Source organism: Seriola aureovittata, chromosome 12, assembly GCF_021018895.1.
Source record: "Seriola aureovittata isolate HTS-2021-v1 ecotype China chromosome 12, ASM2101889v1, whole genome shotgun sequence".
Lineage (NCBI taxonomy): Eukaryota > Metazoa > Chordata > Actinopteri > Carangiformes > Carangidae > Seriola > Seriola aureovittata.
The window spans coordinates 1,551,330-1,569,367 of NC_079375.1; the positions used below are offsets into that span (position 1 = coordinate 1,551,330).

Consider the following 18,038-nt stretch of genomic DNA (forward strand, 5'->3'; position numbering starts at 1 on the left):
AGCCTTGCCAACTTAGCCTCTCTAGATTTACTGATTTTTCAGAACGACCCAGACTTTTTTTAATTTATTTATTTTTTAAAGCAAGAGACAAATCCAATGACTTTTTGGACAAACCATTTCTACTCTCCAAAGCGACAGCTGGTTAACATGTATCTTAATGGACCACGTTTCAGTCACTGTTTCAAACTTGTTGCATTGTCATGACAACAGAAATGGTAATGAGAAAAGCTTTATTTTGAATTTCAGCTGTATTAAAATACTATAAATGTGAGAACAGAGAGGAGAGAAGAGAACAAATAAAGAGCTGAAACCAGATGGCACTGGGCTGCAAACCAGCTGACAAGAGACTGAAACCAACAGACACTAAACTGAAACCAGCTGACACAAGACTGAAACCAGCTGACACTAGACTGAAACCAACAGAGAATAGACTGAAAACAGACTGAAACCAACTGACACTAGACTGAAACCAGCTGACACTAGACTGAAACCAGCTTACACTAGACTGAAACCAGCTGACACTAGATTGAAACCAGCTGACATGAGGCTGAAACCAGCTAACAAGAGACTGAAACCAGCTAACAAAAGACTGACACCAGCGAACATGAGACTGAAACCAGCGAACATGAGACTGAAACCAGCTGGCACTAGACTGAAACCAGCTTGCACTAGACTGAAACCAGTTGATACTAGACTGAAACCAGTTGAAACTAGACTGAAACCAGCTGACACTAGGATGAAACCAGCTGGCACTACACTGATGAGGCAGGATGCAAATAGGATGCAATGATGTCATGATTATGCTAATTTGCGCATTACTATCATCTTACTGTCATGTAGTTACATTTTGCACATTATTTACAGTTGCTCCACAACAGTTTTCAACTATGTCCTTAATTACGCACATTGAACACTCTCCAGACATGTAACGGGTTTTGTTTCTCTTTGAGTCTAATTTCTGCCATTTTATTTGCTGGTTATTGTGGTACGACACAGATGTAGACAAGTAGTATATAGAAAAAGTAATTTGATACTAATACATGTGTTTGAATCTATTTAAAGATTTTTGTTCAGTACAACACCACAACACTTCATCACACATTTTCTCAAATGATTTGTGTCCTTTAGGATGTTGTTTGTGGGCTACAGAAGCAATTTCTAATTGTACATTTTAGCTGTTTTGTCAAAATGCACTGTGCTACACATTAAATATGACAATATGGTTAAAATTTTATGAAATCTAACTATATATATATAACTATAATCTTATTTTTTTCTGTCTGTCTTTCAGGTGTTACGTTGAAATCTCAGTACGCAGCAGCCCTCACACTGAGGAGCCAAAGCTTCACCTGCGGCTCCATAGGACCAAGCAGTTATGTGACAGATTGATCAGCGTCTGTATGACAGCGGACAAGTACACAGATCTAGTGCCTAAAGCAGCACAAACTCTAAAATCAGTTAGCTCAGACCTATGGCAGTAAATCACACAACTGAAGTATTTGGTCATAACCGAAGATCAGATGTAAAAAACAGGAACTTTTAAAGTCCTCCAGTGTTTTTGATCAACTGAACACATTCCTGCATTCAACTTCTGCACTGGGGTCGGTGCATGGGTGTTGTGCTGACAACAGGCTATTGTCATGGTGGCCTGGTATGTCTGAGCCTGAAGCGAGTGGAGCTTCTCAGTTTCATATAGAATGTTAGCATATGGCTAACTACGTATGGTGACAGTTAAGGCCATTATCCTCCACCCCTTTATCACCATCTCTGGCCCCTACAAGGGGGTATAAATTCATTGGTAGTGGCACCCCTTTACCCCATCATCTTTTCATTTCTCTCTCTCTCTCTTTCATCTGTCTTTCAATCATCCATCCACCAACCCAACAATCATCACCTTTTGCTTCACACTCATTAGCCCTCATCATTTTTGTATAGTACTTAGCGCTCTTTAGCTCAGCCTAACAAAGCTCTGGTCCTTAAGGAGATCCACCTCTTTCCTTTGACCTCATCTCACATCTGTCCCATTTCAGCCACAGCCCAGTACCTGTCCTAACCCCAGTGTAACTCAATCCGGACCAGCATAGACCACCCTAAAGTCTGACACTCGAGCCGCTAGGCGGCAGTTTTGGTGGTTGCTTTGGTTGCATGGAATCGGCTTAACCGTGGAGAGACCAGGATACCACAAACTGATGGACTTTGACAAGCGAGGAGTGGGGGGAGGAGGGGGCGGCGGAGGAGGCGGAGGAGGTGGTGGTGGTGGTGGTTGTGGAGGTGGAGGCGGAGGCAAGGGGGAGGCAGAGGAGGGGAAGAGGATGTCTGGGAAGACGGGGAGTCGATCAGGGCACGGTGGCCGGGGTGCTGGCTCCAACTCCGGGGTTCTGATGGTTGGACCAAACTTCCGGGTCGGAAAGAAGATCGGCTGTGGGAACTTTGGAGAGCTGCGACTTGGAAAGAACTTGTACACCAACGAATACGTGGCTATCAAACTGGTAAAAATCCTTCCTCTGTGTATGGTTGTTTTAGGGCAGCACTTAGAATTTAAGAGCCCTAACCCTGAATTGCAACTAAAAGTGACAGAAAATTGGTTCACATTGTATCTAAATATTATGTATCTGGTACATGTTAAAAATTTGTGCTTGACTACCCTGAATCTGGTAGTGTTGTCAGAAAAATGCCTATCATGGATTTTATTAAATTAACTTTACTGCCTCTATTGTGTAATATTCTAATTCAAACACAATTATCCATTGCAGGAGCCAATCAAATCGCGGGCACCTCAGCTCCACCTAGAATATCGCTTCTACAAACAGCTGGGAAGTTCAGGTGAATACTGACATCTCTTCTGTTAGATTGTCTACTGTGTGAATTAGTCATGTCATAACTAAAGGATTTTTTTAGATAAAGAAAACCCTTCAAGTTAGCTTATAAGAAGCTAGCTTTGTATAGCTTTGTATTCTACATTTGTAGAATTGTTTTTGTATTGTAGTATTCTCTTCATTTTTTCTGGTGTTCCTCTCATGTTTGCCCAAATTGCAAGACACATTTCCCTGTGCACTGCTGTCCCTGCAAAGCTTAACAGAGGCAAAAACAAACTTAAATGTACAACACACAGGTATGAAAGAAACCACCATAAATGTTTTCAAAAAATGACATCAGACGTGATAAAATCACTGAATACTTACTCGACTTTTACTTGAACACTGGCTTTTGTCTGTATTTGGACTTTTAGCCTTTCGACTTGGATCGACTTGATGTTCTCCTCACGACCAGAGATTAAAAATCCTCTTCAAATCTTTATTTTCATGAATACACTTTCAGTCAGTCCGTTGTGTGGGCGGGAGAAAGATTGTGATTGTTTTCCCGGGGAAACACACCAAGGCACAGCTGATCATTTTGTTTTAACGTCTTATAATGTCTGCTGTGGAATGTGGAAATAATACTTTGATTAAATAATCTTTGCCTGCAGCTGCTGTCAGTTTGTCTGCTGTCTGTAATTACACTGTGTTATAATGGATGCAATAATGACTAATGTTGGAATTATACATAAATGTACCTGTATCCATTTCCTGTTATGTCTTTCATCCAGAGGGTGTTCCTCAGGTGTTTTACTTTGGACCCTGTGGTAAATATAATGCTATGGTTCTGGAGCTGCTTGGACCCAGCTTAGAAGATCTGTTTGACCTCTGTGACCGGACCTTCTCTCTAAAGACTGTACTCATGATAGCCATACAATTGGTAAGACAGACACACAAGAAAACATTTTTCACCACCTTTTTGCATTGCCTTTTTAATGTATTCTACTCTGACCTACATCTTTTAGATAACCCGTATGGAGTTTGTCCACACCAGGAGCCTGATCTACCGAGACGTGAAGCCTGAGAACTTCCTAGTGGGCCGACCCGGCTCCAAACGGCAGCACACCATCCACATCATAGACTTTGGCCTGGCAAAAGAGTACATAGACCCAGAGACCAAAAAACACATCCCATACAGAGAACACAAGAGTCTCACTGGAACGGCTAGATACATGAGCATCAATACACACCTGGGGAAAGGTGAGCTCTAACCCAAACCATAGATCCACACCATATTAACAATAGGTAGGCCCAGTCAGAGCTGAATAACATGGTGACTCTCCCTTTAGTCTGACAGTTGTGAGTGAAGCAAAAAGATTATGAAGAGTTTAAAATAATTGTAAACAAAGTTAATGCACACAGCTGTGACATAGTGCATTAATGTTGCTGTAAGAGTCTTATACCACAGAGTATGTGTGGAGACAGATCATTGAAAGAGAAGCAATGTTGTGAATGCACAGAAGAAAGTGTAAATATCTGTGACATATGACATTTAAAGTATAAATAAGGAGAGAAATGGGGATGTGGTATACTAAGTCTGGGTATTGCCACTGATTTTCTGAATTGATTCAATTCAAATTCACAGGCATTCGATTCCTGATTCGATTGGATATCGATTCAGTCAGAGATATTTCAGTTACAATATGAATTTGTCTTGGATATGAATGTGATTTTCAGAGCAATTGCTGTAAATTGTTCCTCTAACCTGGGGCATTATTTTACTTACATTACGAGTGGACACAAAGCAGTTACATTAATACTGTCTGTTTAACATGACAAACAATTTACACACATCTCAATAAATAATAGATGTAATGTGTTGTTAACACACCCCAGTGCACCGGCTACACTGTGTATAAACAGGTACACACAGCGTCTTCTTGCACATCTTTTACATACAGCTTTGCTTTTGTCCAGCTCCTCACTGTCTTTTAAGTCTGAAATGCAGCCACACGTCTGTCTTTAAACTTGCTGCTGACTTCTTTAGGACCTGTCTGTCATGTTATCATGTGCAGAGGTGTAGTGCTGTTTGTTTACTTACCGGAGCACACCTATGGTGCACGCGCACGGTTTAGTTCCGGCTCAGTTCAAACATGAAATCCTATGGTGACAAGTTTACATACATTTAATGACTAGTGTCGAGCAAATGAAGTGGCATTGGAAACATCCATACAGAGGAAAAGCTGCGGTGCAGGCAGAGGTCTGGTGAAGCTAACAGGCCAGGCTAAGAAAACGCAGCTAACCTAGCTTTTCATAGCTTTCGGCAGCTCCAGCAGCACTACACCTACGCTCATCTGACCAGATCTAGTTATGACAGCTTCACACCTCCACAGGAGAATGTAAAAGACAAATATTAAAAGATCGATTATGGCTTTTATGAATCGATATCGTCTAATTCAAATAAATATTGATTTTAATCAGAGAATTTATTTTTCAACCCAGCGCTATGGTGTACCCCTCTGTTTCTCTGGTGTAAGGCATAGCCTTCCCTTCTGATGCTGTCTGGCCTGTAGGCCTGTTTTTGATTTTTCTTGTGTGTGAAAAAATCCAATAACAATATTGAACAAAACAAAAGATACAAAAACACTGTAAATACTGCTGGACACAACTGTTCTGCAACATGTAACCATCACCTAGTTCACCTGGACATCTGAGTTGCTGCCTACATCTCCAATTTTCCTCAACGGTTTAAATAGGTTTGGTGTTATCCTCATCACGCCTGTTGACGAACAATCAAACCAACTGGAGCTTTTTAGGTGAAATTGAGAATTGCCCTGAACAACATTGGGTGCAAAACAGTTGGATGTGGTTTCCACTTCATTTCAATTCAGCACACAAAACAGCACAGAACTGAATTGACTGTTCTGTGAGGCACATAAACAAAATGTCATGTGCACAAACAGCGCTTGTAAATAATATCAACAAAATAAAGCAGAACAGATATGCCTCTATTTTTATCAGTCCAGTTGTTTCACTTCCACCAGTAACAGAAGTGTATTTTATGCTTAAAGTCTTCTATTTTACACACAGACTACAGTGAGTGTGTAGTGGGCTCTGAGTGCTGCCAAACATTTGGGTGACCCACAGTCGATACTGTGCCTGAACACCTATATAGACACTGATGGAAGATTGAAGCTGCTGCTGCTGCTAATGTGCTGCTTTTATGAGCTGGTTGTGTAGACATTGTGTAACAGATATTTGATTTGGCTGAAGAGAGGCTCAATCCAAATGGAAAAAGATCTGTACTGTGCCTGCCAGTGACAAGATTAAATTAAAGTTTACCACGACATCTCCACTACTTACTGCTGTTTGATTACCGCCTCACATGCTCTTCATTAAGTCCATTAATAAGTGAGGAGCAATAAAATTAGCTGTGTGAAGTTCCTGAAATATTTCACTCCTCAAGTGGGAAAAGTAGTGAAGTGAAGGTCGTTTGCATCTGCTTCATTTTTTAAATATTAGTTACCATCAGTGCTGATGGAGTTATAGTACCATGAAGGAATGAGACCACAGTGAATAGAAAAGCCTATTTCTCTCAGTACAGTACGGATGTCGAAGCATAGTGTTTGTGTTGTTAGCTTTAGAGGTGTTAAAACTGACACTACTGACACAGTCCACACTGTCCCTTGTTATTTCAGAGCAAAGCAGGCGGGATGACCTGGAGGCTCTAGGCCACATGTTCATGTACTTCCTGCGAGGCAGTCTACCTTGGCAGGGACTCAAGGTGAGGAGACGGTTCACAGATTTTTGGCTACGTCCACACTACTAAGTTTTCATTTTAAAACAGTGTTCTAAAATGAAAACAATCTGTCCAGATGACTATCGTAGCTCTGTATCAGAAATAATCTCTGTCCAGACTAACACGCCAAAAACGCATACATATATGACCATTCACCTACACTGGACATGTGTGAGCTGGTGTAAACAGGAAGTAGGTCGTCTACTCTGCAGTTGATTAGTCGCACAAAATACTCTGAACAAGGAACAACAAAGACAGCTGCAGTGTTAAAATGCAGAATGTAAGTGAACATCAGCTGCTAGCAAAGACAACAAGGTCAGTAACACTGTAATTCATTATCATGTTGTATTCACCACTGGTAGTCCAGTCTGATGAGAGCCAATCAGGGAGCGATGGTGGTGTCTACATCATTGTTTCTAAATGTCTCAGTTTCTGTCTGTCCAGACTACAACACAAGCCCAGAGTTTTCTAAATAAAACAGAACTCTGGAGTTTTCATAATAAAACCGGGCCAGCAATGTTTCCAGAAGTCTCTGTTTTCGGAAACACAGCATTAGTGTGAAAGTGTGAAACATAGGAAGAGAGATGCTTTTTAAAACGAAAAATGTAGTAGTGTGGACATAGCCTTTGTCTTTTCACTTCCTGTTATACCTCTGTCTTTACTTTGTATCCATCCTTCACCTGTTATCGATGAATTCCTCCCTGTGTCTCTCCTCATCAGGCCGACACTCTGAAAGAACGTTATCAGAAGATAGGAGACACCAAGCGAGACACACCGATAGAGGTCCTTTGTGAGAGCTTCCCAGGTTTGTACACACTCACGCACACACACGTACAGTCTGCTGATGTGAGCATATGTTGATCAAATTTTCTGTATATGTGTGGGTTGGGTGCTTGTGTGTGTGTGTGTGTGCGCGCGTGTGAATTGTGTTTGTGCGCCCGTGTGTGTGTTACAGAAGAGATGGCCACATACCTGCGGTACGTGCGCCGGCTGGACTTCTTCGAGAAGCCGGACTACGACTATCTGAGGAAACTCTTCACAGACCTCTTTGACAGAAATGGATACATCTTTGACTACCAGTACGACTGGACTGGAAAGCCACTGGTCAGTGTGCAGTGGGTTTTTTGTACAGTACCCACAAAGTAAGACAGACATAACATAACAGTGATACATAAACTTCTGACTGAGGTCAGAAGGTCAGCAGAAAACAGTGTAGAAGTTCAGGTAATGTGAGCTGTGAGTTCAGTGTCACGTTCATGACACATTTGAGTAGTGCATGATCTTGTCATTACTGGCATTACTAACAAGCGTTTACATTTGTTGTAATTAGTTTTCTTAATAACACTAGAGTTCATTGTACAGGACTCCTGGTGATATCCATAAGATCACTTATCCATATAAGAAAAAGTCCATATAAGAAAACATCAAATATCCAGGCTTGTCTTTCCTCTCTGTTCCCATGGTGACATCACTGCCTGTGTCTTTAGCCCACTCCCATTGGTCCAGTGGCCAGCGAGACTCCACTTCAGACAAGCAACCGAGAAAAAGCACCGCAGACCAAAAACCAGGTACGCACACTCACCTTAGTGTTTCCAGATACATGATGTGCAGTATGTGAGTCTGAATATGTGGAACAGATTCAGTACATCACCAAACACACACACACACACACACACACACACACACAGCTGGACACATGAAGCAGCCCTGACTCTCACTCAGTGCTGCACTCAGATATTTATCATTTCCTCATATTTTAATGTACCCTCCCTTCCCCAAGTAGAGATTAATACTCGGCTTCTTCACCAGTAGACCATATAAAAGACCTAAAATGAAATAATTTTAAAAACATTTAAGTAAAACGCTGCAACGTAAGAACAGTCTGGGGGGGGGCAGCAGCTTGGGTCACGTCTGTGAGGGTTGATTAAATATGTGAGCCCAGTCCTGGAACACGCACACTAAGGGAATGAACGACAGGTACACAAAGAGGGCTGGTAAAAACTTTATGGCTTTTTTGACCGAACCATGAGGTGGCAGCAGATCTGGAAGTTTCCCGGTGCTCACGATGGTCAGTCCAACTGTATCTGCACTGCAAGCGACAATAACATCAGGGAGGAGAAGGTACATGATCTTCTTCTGCCCTGAACTTGATCTCACATTTTCTGTTGATCAGTGCCAGAAAACTTAAGTATTGCATCTTAAAGTTGCTTCATGAAAAGGTCACGTTATGGGAAAGTTCACTGTGTTTGTGTTTCTTTAAAAATGGTATTAAATGTAAATATTCTATTTTATGAAAATTAAATACTGCAGTTCAATTCCATATACACATTCATACCAACAACCAACACATTACATGGTCACAAAGGGCTGGGCGGTATAATTTGCAGTGTATATACTTGTACTGTGTGTTATGTGGGGATGTCACGAGACCAAAAAGGTGGTAGTTGGTACCAATGAAATTCCAATCTGAGTGATCTGATCACAAGTGGACACCTAGTACGTCACCTGACATTAGAATACGTTATTCCACCTTGCTGTTCTGAATAAAAGGTAGGAACATGGAATGATGGGCATTGTTGTTCGGCCTTTATGCCAGCAGCAGAGGTCGTCACAGAGCTGGATCTACGTCTGTGTAAAAGGGAGAGCCAGCATTCTGGGACAGGACACTGACACAGTTGTTATATGTCACACGCTGATTCTGGAACGCTGGCCTGCTCTCTAAAATCACACACCGGTCTCTGTGTGGTTCGTTGTAAAAGAGCAAAGATGCCTGTTTGAGAAGAGAGAGAAAGAGAGAAAAAAATTCAAAATCAATATGTGATGTTCACAAATAAATCAATGTATGGGGAACACTAACATTTTTGGTTATGAAACTGTGGCGAGACAAATTAGTCAGTAGAGTAGGTGGTCCTTGAAAGTGGCCCCAGAGACATTTACGTCCATATGTGGTCCAGACACCTCCAGATGTGGTCCGAGTGATCGGATCTCATATGTGTCTTTGGTGCAGTCACACCTGAACTTAGAGCTGTCCATTTGTGATGGGATCAACTGAGACCATGTTGATGCAGGTCTGAACGGCTGCTTAGATCAGTCTGAGGCGTTTCCTCCTGTGTCTCTGTTTAAATACTGGCTTATGGTTGTCTTGAACTTGTCGCTTGGCGTGGTTTTTTGGTTTTTTTTCCATAAGTTGTGGTGGACCTGTCGCTGCGCCCACACTTGCTGCCACCATTCCACGTGTTGTTATTGTTTACTGTGCCTGTTTTCTTTTTTGTCAGACTAGAACAATAGTGTTGTTATGCTGCCCTCTCAATTCTAGAGGAATCACATTTCCAGTGCCTACGACATCGTCAGTACCTAATTACATGGTTCTGTAGAAGTATTGTCACATTTTCCGAATTTTGGCATTAACTTGTTGCTGTTGTATTTGTTCTTGTGACATCCCTAGTATCATGGTTTATACTGTGTATTTTCTCCCTATCATTGAAAACACTGCAAGATTCTACGTGAAAAAGTATTTATCGCCTGGAGGTGATTCACTACCCTGAGGTGGTAGTTAAAAAAAAACAGGTACCACTAATGCTGTGTTTTAGATTAACCCTGTGTGTGTGTTTTTGTCTTTTCTATTTGCTCCAGTTTTAGCATGACAGCTGTTGTACAACTTCTGTATTTTGTCCATGGTGAAATACTTGGTTCTGCCTCAGAAGCCTCGTCTGTGTTCATTTCTCTCAGTATTCAGACATGTCGATTTATCTTGGCACATTTCACAGTGTGCGGTTTGTACTGGTTATACCACCCACCCCTGCTTTTACATTGACGAACACAAACGCACATGAGTCTAGGTTTTCAGTAGTTAGGTTACACTGCAGGTTTGAGGGCATGTGAGGTTGAGGGAACACAGGGAATAGACCGAGTCCTTTCCCTGATGCGCAGGGCTTCCACATGTGTGCGCTCTGACCGTACTGCACACCTGAGTGCTCACCCTCCTGTTGCTCCTCCACCAAATACTGAATCTGAACTCACTGTTTCTTTTTTCTTTCCTTTTTCACTTTGTACTCATTCTTTTCTCTCCTCGTCGTCCTGCTCCTCACCCACTCCTCCATCTGCTCATCTTCCCACTTCTCCCTTGCTTTATTGCTTTCCTTCTATCACTCTATTCCACCGTTTCTTTCCTTTTCCATGGCAACCGTGATCTTCCATCTCACCTGTCCTCTTCACCTTTTCCCTTCTCGACCTCCTTCTCCATCACCTTCCCCTTCTCTTTTCTCCTGCAATCGGCTTCCCGTCTCCTCTAGTCTCCAGAGGGGAAAGGCAGTGAGTCCCAGCCCACTCCAGTGACCAATCGAGAGCTGCTGGGCTCCCATCTCACTGCTGATAGGCTGGGCGGGTCTGTCCAGGTACTGAGAGGAAGGGTTAGCTCTGCTGGCTTTCTGTCTGTCTGCCTACCTGTCTGTCTGTCTGCTTGCATGACCTCCTCTGTCTCTGCAGCAGGGCTGACCTCCGGTTTGTTTCCTCACAGCCTCAACAGTTCCCTAACATGGGAATATTGGGATAGATTAAAACCTTTACCTGTCCCGGTTAGGTTTGTGTAGCCTCTGTTTTTTTCCAGCTCTGTGTCATGTTGTTAGACAGTAGTCAGGCAGCGTTTACATCCAAACTATCACTGCCTTTTTAACAACAAAATAATGGAGACTATCAGCAGGGGGACATAAGGTGGTTGCCTGGCTACCGGATACAGGATGTAGGTTGCTTTCTGGGAACTGACCAGTGACAACGTGGAGTAAGATGGGTCTGTTAAAAAAGGCCGGTTGCTAACAAGTGTGTAAATGAGACTACAGAGGTTGTCAGGGATGTTAAACATCATCATCACGTTGACCATTAAAACTGATCTACTCACCAGTTCACCTTTACAGCCTCCAGTTTATACAAACTGTCACTAACTGTGTGAGAGGAAAGGCTTTTGTAGAAGAGGTCAGAGCTAAAGCAAACTACAAGGTGAAGTTCAGTGGTGGAGACGTTCGATTGTATTGCTGAGATCTTACGAGTTGGTGCATCTCACACATAAACTATATGATGTAGGGTTTGATAAGGAAAAGTTCAACTTGTATTTGGTATTTCATTGTTGACCGGTATTAATCTGTAAATATGGGGTAACTCCATGTATGCTAGACCCAGATCTGTAAATATAGTTCATTACTTCTCACTGCTCTCGTTTGTTTGTTGGTTTTTCTTTTCAGATTTGTTAGTGGTCACTAGAACAACATGTAGTGACTGTAGTGGTATATGATCAAACAGTGCAGAGGTCATTTTGATGTGGGGAAGTTGAGAATTGAAATGTTTAATATTCCATGTAAAAACATTTGGGTTTAATGCTTTCTGAGGCACTAGGACTTTCCCTGTATTATCTGAAACTAGGTGAAAGCTCCCACTTTGTACCGATGGCTTCAGAAAGTATTCAGGCCCCCTCAGATTTTGCACACTTCATTGTATATATACTATATTTAATTTTCAATTCCATAATGACAAAGTGAAAACACTTTTTAAATTTAAATTTAATTAAATTTATTAAAATCAAAAACTGAAATTTCTTATTTACTCAAGTATACCCTTTGCTGTGGGTCAGGTGCTTCTTCTTTGCTTTATTTATCCTTGAGCTGTGTCTAGAACTTGACTGGTCCACCTGCGGCAAATTGAACTAATTGGACAGTGTAGAAAGAAACGCACCTTTGTATAAAAGCTCCCACAATTCACACTGCCGGTAGGACAAAACCAAACCATGCTTTAGCAGTCCTCTGCAAAGGTAGCTGAAGCTGGACAACCACCTCAGCGGCTCTCCATCAATCAGGGCTTCAGAGAGACGAGACAGAAGACGGTAAAAGACATATGACAGCCTGCTGGGAACCTGGTCTGATAAGACTAAAACTGAACCCTTTTAGCAGAACTGCATGGTGGGGGCAGCATCGTCATCAGCAGGGACAGGGAGACTGGTCAGACCTGAGGCAAGGATGAGAGCAGCCAAATACAGAGAGGTCGTTGAGGAAAACCTGATCTAGAGTCCAGGAGACGCGAGACTGAGCCTACAGTTCCTCTTCTAATGATGTGGTCATTAATACATCACCACCGATATGAAATCCACTGCTCTGTTGCCTAAAATGCGTTTAAACTCAAAAGGTTCTTCTCTTTTTTAACTTTCACTTTCTTTTTAATGGAATTCTTTTTATGTCCACCAACTCACGTTAGTAACAATTACATCAGCCGGTGAGCCCTTCCTTGTTTACAAAGAGACTGTAGTGAGTGTGCGTACTGATGGATAAACGGATTTTGAATGAGCTTCTGAAGGAGCAGTGAGTAACCATTAGAGATGCTGCATCTGAACCTTTTCAGTTTTGGTTCGGAGTGATCCGATTTAAAAACATTTCAGTCACTGTGTCTTCACCATTTAATCTAAAAGTTACCATTGCTTGTTGTTATAAACTCTGTGAGATGAAATCAACAGTCAGCCATGTATCAGAGGTGCTGCTGTTTTGCATGGCAACAAAATGAATGCTGACACTGCCTGTGTCTGTGGACTGTTGAGACACGTCCACATTAAGTTAGCTACATTTGAAAACAGACTTCTTCTTTGTGATGATGGACACAGATGGGCGTTTAACCAGCTGAGACTCAGCAGATTAATCGGCCTCTGTTTGTCCCAGTTGCTGAGTGAAAGCCACGAGAAGGGAAGATGTTTAGGTTTGAAAACACACGAGTGACAGCATTTTCAGATTTATCTGCCTTAGTGTGGACCAGACCTTTTAAATGTCGTCTCACCTGTATTCATTCCCTCTCTCCCATTTCTCACCCACAGGTGATGAGCTCAACCAATGGGGAGCTGAATACAGATGACCCCACTGCAGGACACTCCAATGCACCAATCACAGCCAACGCAGAGGTGGAAGTGGCTGATGATACCAAGTAAGGATACACACACACACACACACACACACACACACACACACACTGGTGAATACCCTAGCTATGTGTAGAGTATGTTAGAACCTGCAACTCCTCTTTGAAACATTCATTAAACGTTCAGTCCACCGACAAGACTACACGAACCTCTGTTCAGCTGCCAAGACTTCCTGTGACTTCACCATGTTCTTTTATTTTGCTGCCAGGCTTTTACACTGAAAAGCTTCAGGAGGTGTTGACGTTGCTCTAACTGGACGATGACAGAGCAGAGAGTTTGGTTGTTCTCTCTGTCGCTATGTTTTCACTCTGTGCTACATTTAGTTTGATTTGTTTTAGGTGAAGTCTAAAATGACTTAACATGCACCATTTTATATTGACTGAGCAGACCAAACCCCTTAAACATGATCAACTTGTTCATGCATCTTCAGCTGCTAGTTAGTGTTTTAGATAATTATGTTTTTTGCTGTAAATAAAAATGAGCATATTGCTTTTTAGACTATGTTAAAAAAGTAACTGGTCTCGGTACAGATAAATACACCAAACCAATGTTTGGTGGACCTCCACCAGATACAGTGGCTAGTCAAGGATTCCTGGAACATTACTTTAAAGCCCCTTTTCCACTGGTCAAAAACCTGCTAAGACCCTCTAACAAAGGCTTTTTTCATCAATGTGAAAACGTACATTCAGCATTCACTCCAGGATCAAAAGATTAGTCACAGGTATATATCAGCTCCGGATCCATTCAGCAGTGATGTAAACACAACACCTGGGTGAACTTGTTCATTTTCACCCCTTTTCCTGCTGTGACGTCTTTCAGAGCACAAACGACAAAGCCCTGAAATAAGTTTTAAAAACACACAATCAGTGATCGAAGTGTCTCACGCAGAGCCTCCGACACTTTACAGGAGCAACAACCTGGAGATGAGATGCAACAGATCTACTTTACCAGTTTGCACAGCAGCGAGCAGCTCACTCTTTCTCCTTCGCATCTGTGTGTGTGTATGTTCTCTGTAACTGCATGTGATAACGTTGCACCGTGCAGGTGTGTGTGTCTCAGAAAGGCAAACTCGGCTGTCGTGTAAAAGGAGTCAATCACCTTCTTGAGTGGGTTTACCTGCTTAATTTGTTATAAAAAGGGTAGAAGATTAAACCAGGTTTTTACAGCCAAGGAATTATATTTTATGAATGGGTGCCTTTTATTTTAACTTATGAAAAAGCTAAACACTCAGTTCATTGTCATAGGTGATGTAATAACATGAAAACATCCCTTATTCATTAAGATCCATTCTTCTTCCTCTTGTTTTGAATCCAATTGTCTTAATATGGCCAGAGAAGAAAAAGATATAAGACATCATTAAAGGCCCTGAAAACTTGGTTTAAGATCCTATGAGATTAAATATCCGTGGTTAAGTATGTAACAGTTTAATATTGTAAAATAAAACATTGATGTGCGTCTATGTGTGTGTGTGTGTGTGTTGCAGGTGTTGCTGTTTCTTCAAGAGGAGGAAGAGGAAAGCTCTCCAGAGACACAAATGAAAACGAGAGACAAGAGAGAAACCCCTTCTCTCTTTTTCACCATTTCTTTTTCCTTCTCTCTTTCTGTAGTCCTCTTCATATAACCCCCCCCTCCCAATCTCCACCCCTCTCCTCCTCTGCTGTTGGAGGTCCTGTAGTCTACCTTGGGTCAGCTAGATTGGCTGGATCACCAGGCAGCACGATATGATTGCTAAGCTGATCTGTTGGTTTCTCCTGCTCTGAACCGACCAGAAACACAGACAGCGACATGCTGTTCCACCCCGGAGCTTTAAATGTGGACTCTATGGTCGCAAACTGAACTCAAACTGGATAGACACAAACTGCTGTGACCACAAATGAACAGATAGACTGTGAAAGGTGAGCTGATTGGCTGACAGACTGGATTCAGCTGGTTTCCTGGCAGACTGGCTACTTCTCTATTTTTTGGTTTTGTTTTTTTCTTCTTACTGACTGGTTCAGAGGAGAGAGACGAGTAGTTCTGAGGAGATACAGAAGAGAGAGCTATGGAAGGACTGGATGCAATGAGACTGTCAGACCAAACACACACACACACACACACACACAAAACACATGCACACACGTAGAAACGCTGCACACGGTCTTGAGCTCATCATAAAGAGACTCTGTAGACAGAAAGTTGCAGCTCTCACACATAGTTGATAAAGTTTTTATTCCCTGGGGTCAGAGGAAGTACACAGTGAGCGGCTTGGTCTATTTCCTGCAACGGATCAGGCTCGTTGTACTTGTCAGACACATTCACCCTCAGAGGAAAACCTCACAACCACCAGAATCAAGAGTTTAAAAGAGATGTTTATGTAAAAACTATGCTTTTTTCTGTTTTAATTTGTAACTAAAAAGACTGTCTGCAATTTGAAGCCTGTGTTTTTTTCTGTCTTTTTGAGTTGTTCAAAAAACTTGTGTTTTGTAGCTTCTAGTGTGTTCCTCAAAATGCAATTTTTTTAAATAACTTGTATTTTTAATTTTCTGATGTTTTGTTTTGTTTGTTTTCCTCTTTCTCCTTGGGTTTGAGGATGGAAAGTCGGATAACTCCATTAAAAAACAACCAAACAAAATAAATACTGATCTTTATGATCTTTATTTAATGGAATCATTAACAATAGTTTTGAAGATATTTTTTTCCCACATTGTTGAAGCTGCAGATACAGTATGGTCATACAGGCAGGTCGGGACATGGGTCCGGAAAGTGCTAAACAAAAGCCTTATTCTTTAGCATAGAAGTTTTCAGAAAAGTTGAGTTGACAGGAAAAAATCCAATTGAACAGCCATGTGAAGGTGTAATCATAAAGAAAACCAAACTGTTAGAGATAAAACATACGTTCTTTTTCTTTTCTTGATAGTTCAAGTCCAAGCTCAGTGTAATGTTGATGATTTATCTAAAACCCCAAAAACATTCTGTTTGAAATGAAAGAGAAAAACGGGAAATCCTTGCGCTGCAGCAACGGGAGCAAGAACATTTGTGGCATTTTTCTTGAGAAATGTATGATTATTTGATTTTCTTAATAGGTGTCAATTTTACTTTATGTTGTTTGACTAATCAGTTTATCAACTGTTCGTCTCAGGTCTAATTCAGTTAAAGAATTTAAATTCAAAATGAAATGAAATGTCTGATTATAAAGATACAGTAGTTGTGATGGAGTGGAAGTAAAGATGGCAGAATGCTAAGATGCTCACAATGTCAATGTCAATGTCAGGAGGTAGAGCGGGTTGTCCACTAATTAGAGGGCCGGAGGTTCAATCCCCGGCGCCTCCTCTCTGTGTCGAAGTGTCCTTGGGGCCCCACTTTCCCCCTGATGGCTGTTCCATCAGTGTGTGACTGTGATATATGAATGCGTGTGTGTGAATGAGGCAAGTATTGTAAAGCGCTTTGAGTGATAGAAAGTGCAAGTCCATTTACCAATGTCTGACAAGAGCTTAGTTTAGCATTTTAGCATGCTAACATTAGCTGTCATGCAAATTTGCAGTAAACACAAAGAAGCTGAGGCTGAAGTATTCGGTCATAAACCCAAATACCTGATGGTGGTGCTAGAGGACACGTAAAGGGATCAACTACATTCAATCCTGAGCGAAGCATGGATGTCTGAACCAGATTTAATGATTGTTCACCCAATAGTTGTTGAGCTATTTCACCAACGGACTGGCATCATCATCCCTTCAGCCTTCCTGCTTGTGTTACTCAAAACAACACACAGGGACTATTTATCCCTTAGTGGGCTTTATGGATCAAAAATAGTATTAAAAATATTGTGTTTTATCAGATTTACAAATGTAAATAAGATTCTGGTAAGTGCGAAAAGAAAGTTTTACATGTGTGAATAATATTGCCACTATTTCTGCTCCATAGTAGAAAACCATTATCTTCCACAACAGCTCTTCATAAAGCTGTTGTGGAAGATAATGGTTTTCTAAGGAATTGCCCGAATCCAGTTGTGATCTCACTTTGGGCTCTGACACTTAGAAATGAGCCCTTGAAAAAACATGTAAAAATAACCAGTTAAACATTAAAATTAACGGGCAACCACTCAGAGGAGGGTAAAGCAGGTCATGTGATGCACTCCAGTTTTTAATTTTAGGAAAATTACTATTTTTTCTAGTTTCCTTTTTAATGTGGATATCTAAGCACAGAGCAGGTGAGAAGTTTTGTTGTTAACAACAAACTGTCAGATTTGCTGTCATCAAATCTGAGGGAAGTTTTGGGTTTAATCTGTTGTGACTGAATGAGATCAGGGAGCCGAACGGAAAGCAATGAAATATAGTTGTAAAAGGTGAAGCTCTACTCAAAGATCAAATGTAATGAAGTCTCTCAAATGTCCAAATGAGACAGTAGTATTGGAGTACACCAAAATTGACCTATTTTATCCCCTTACTACAAATGAATGATTTTATCATATTAATTATTTCCACTGCTGACAAAAACACATTGAATGCCCTGTTTCCATGCA

General features: G+C 41.4%; 1 protein-coding gene across 1 annotated transcript; it reads left to right on the forward strand.

Annotated features, from left to right (window-relative positions):
• The first annotated feature begins 1,721 nt into the window (after nt 1–1,721).
• LOC130178672 (casein kinase I-like) lies at nt 1,722–16,176 on the forward strand. The gene is made up of 12 exons (XM_056391097.1): nt 1,722–1,784; nt 2,085–2,489; nt 2,754–2,823; nt 3,587–3,735; nt 3,821–4,055; nt 6,494–6,579; nt 7,315–7,399; nt 7,550–7,698; nt 8,082–8,162; nt 10,887–10,988; nt 13,439–13,545; nt 15,024–16,176. Exons 1-12 carry the CDS (start codon nt 1,722–1,724, stop codon nt 15,076–15,078), a joined length of 1,587 nt encoding a protein of 528 aa, XP_056247072.1. The 3' UTR covers nt 15,079–16,176.
• Nucleotides 16,177–18,038: the final 1,862 nt, after the last annotated feature.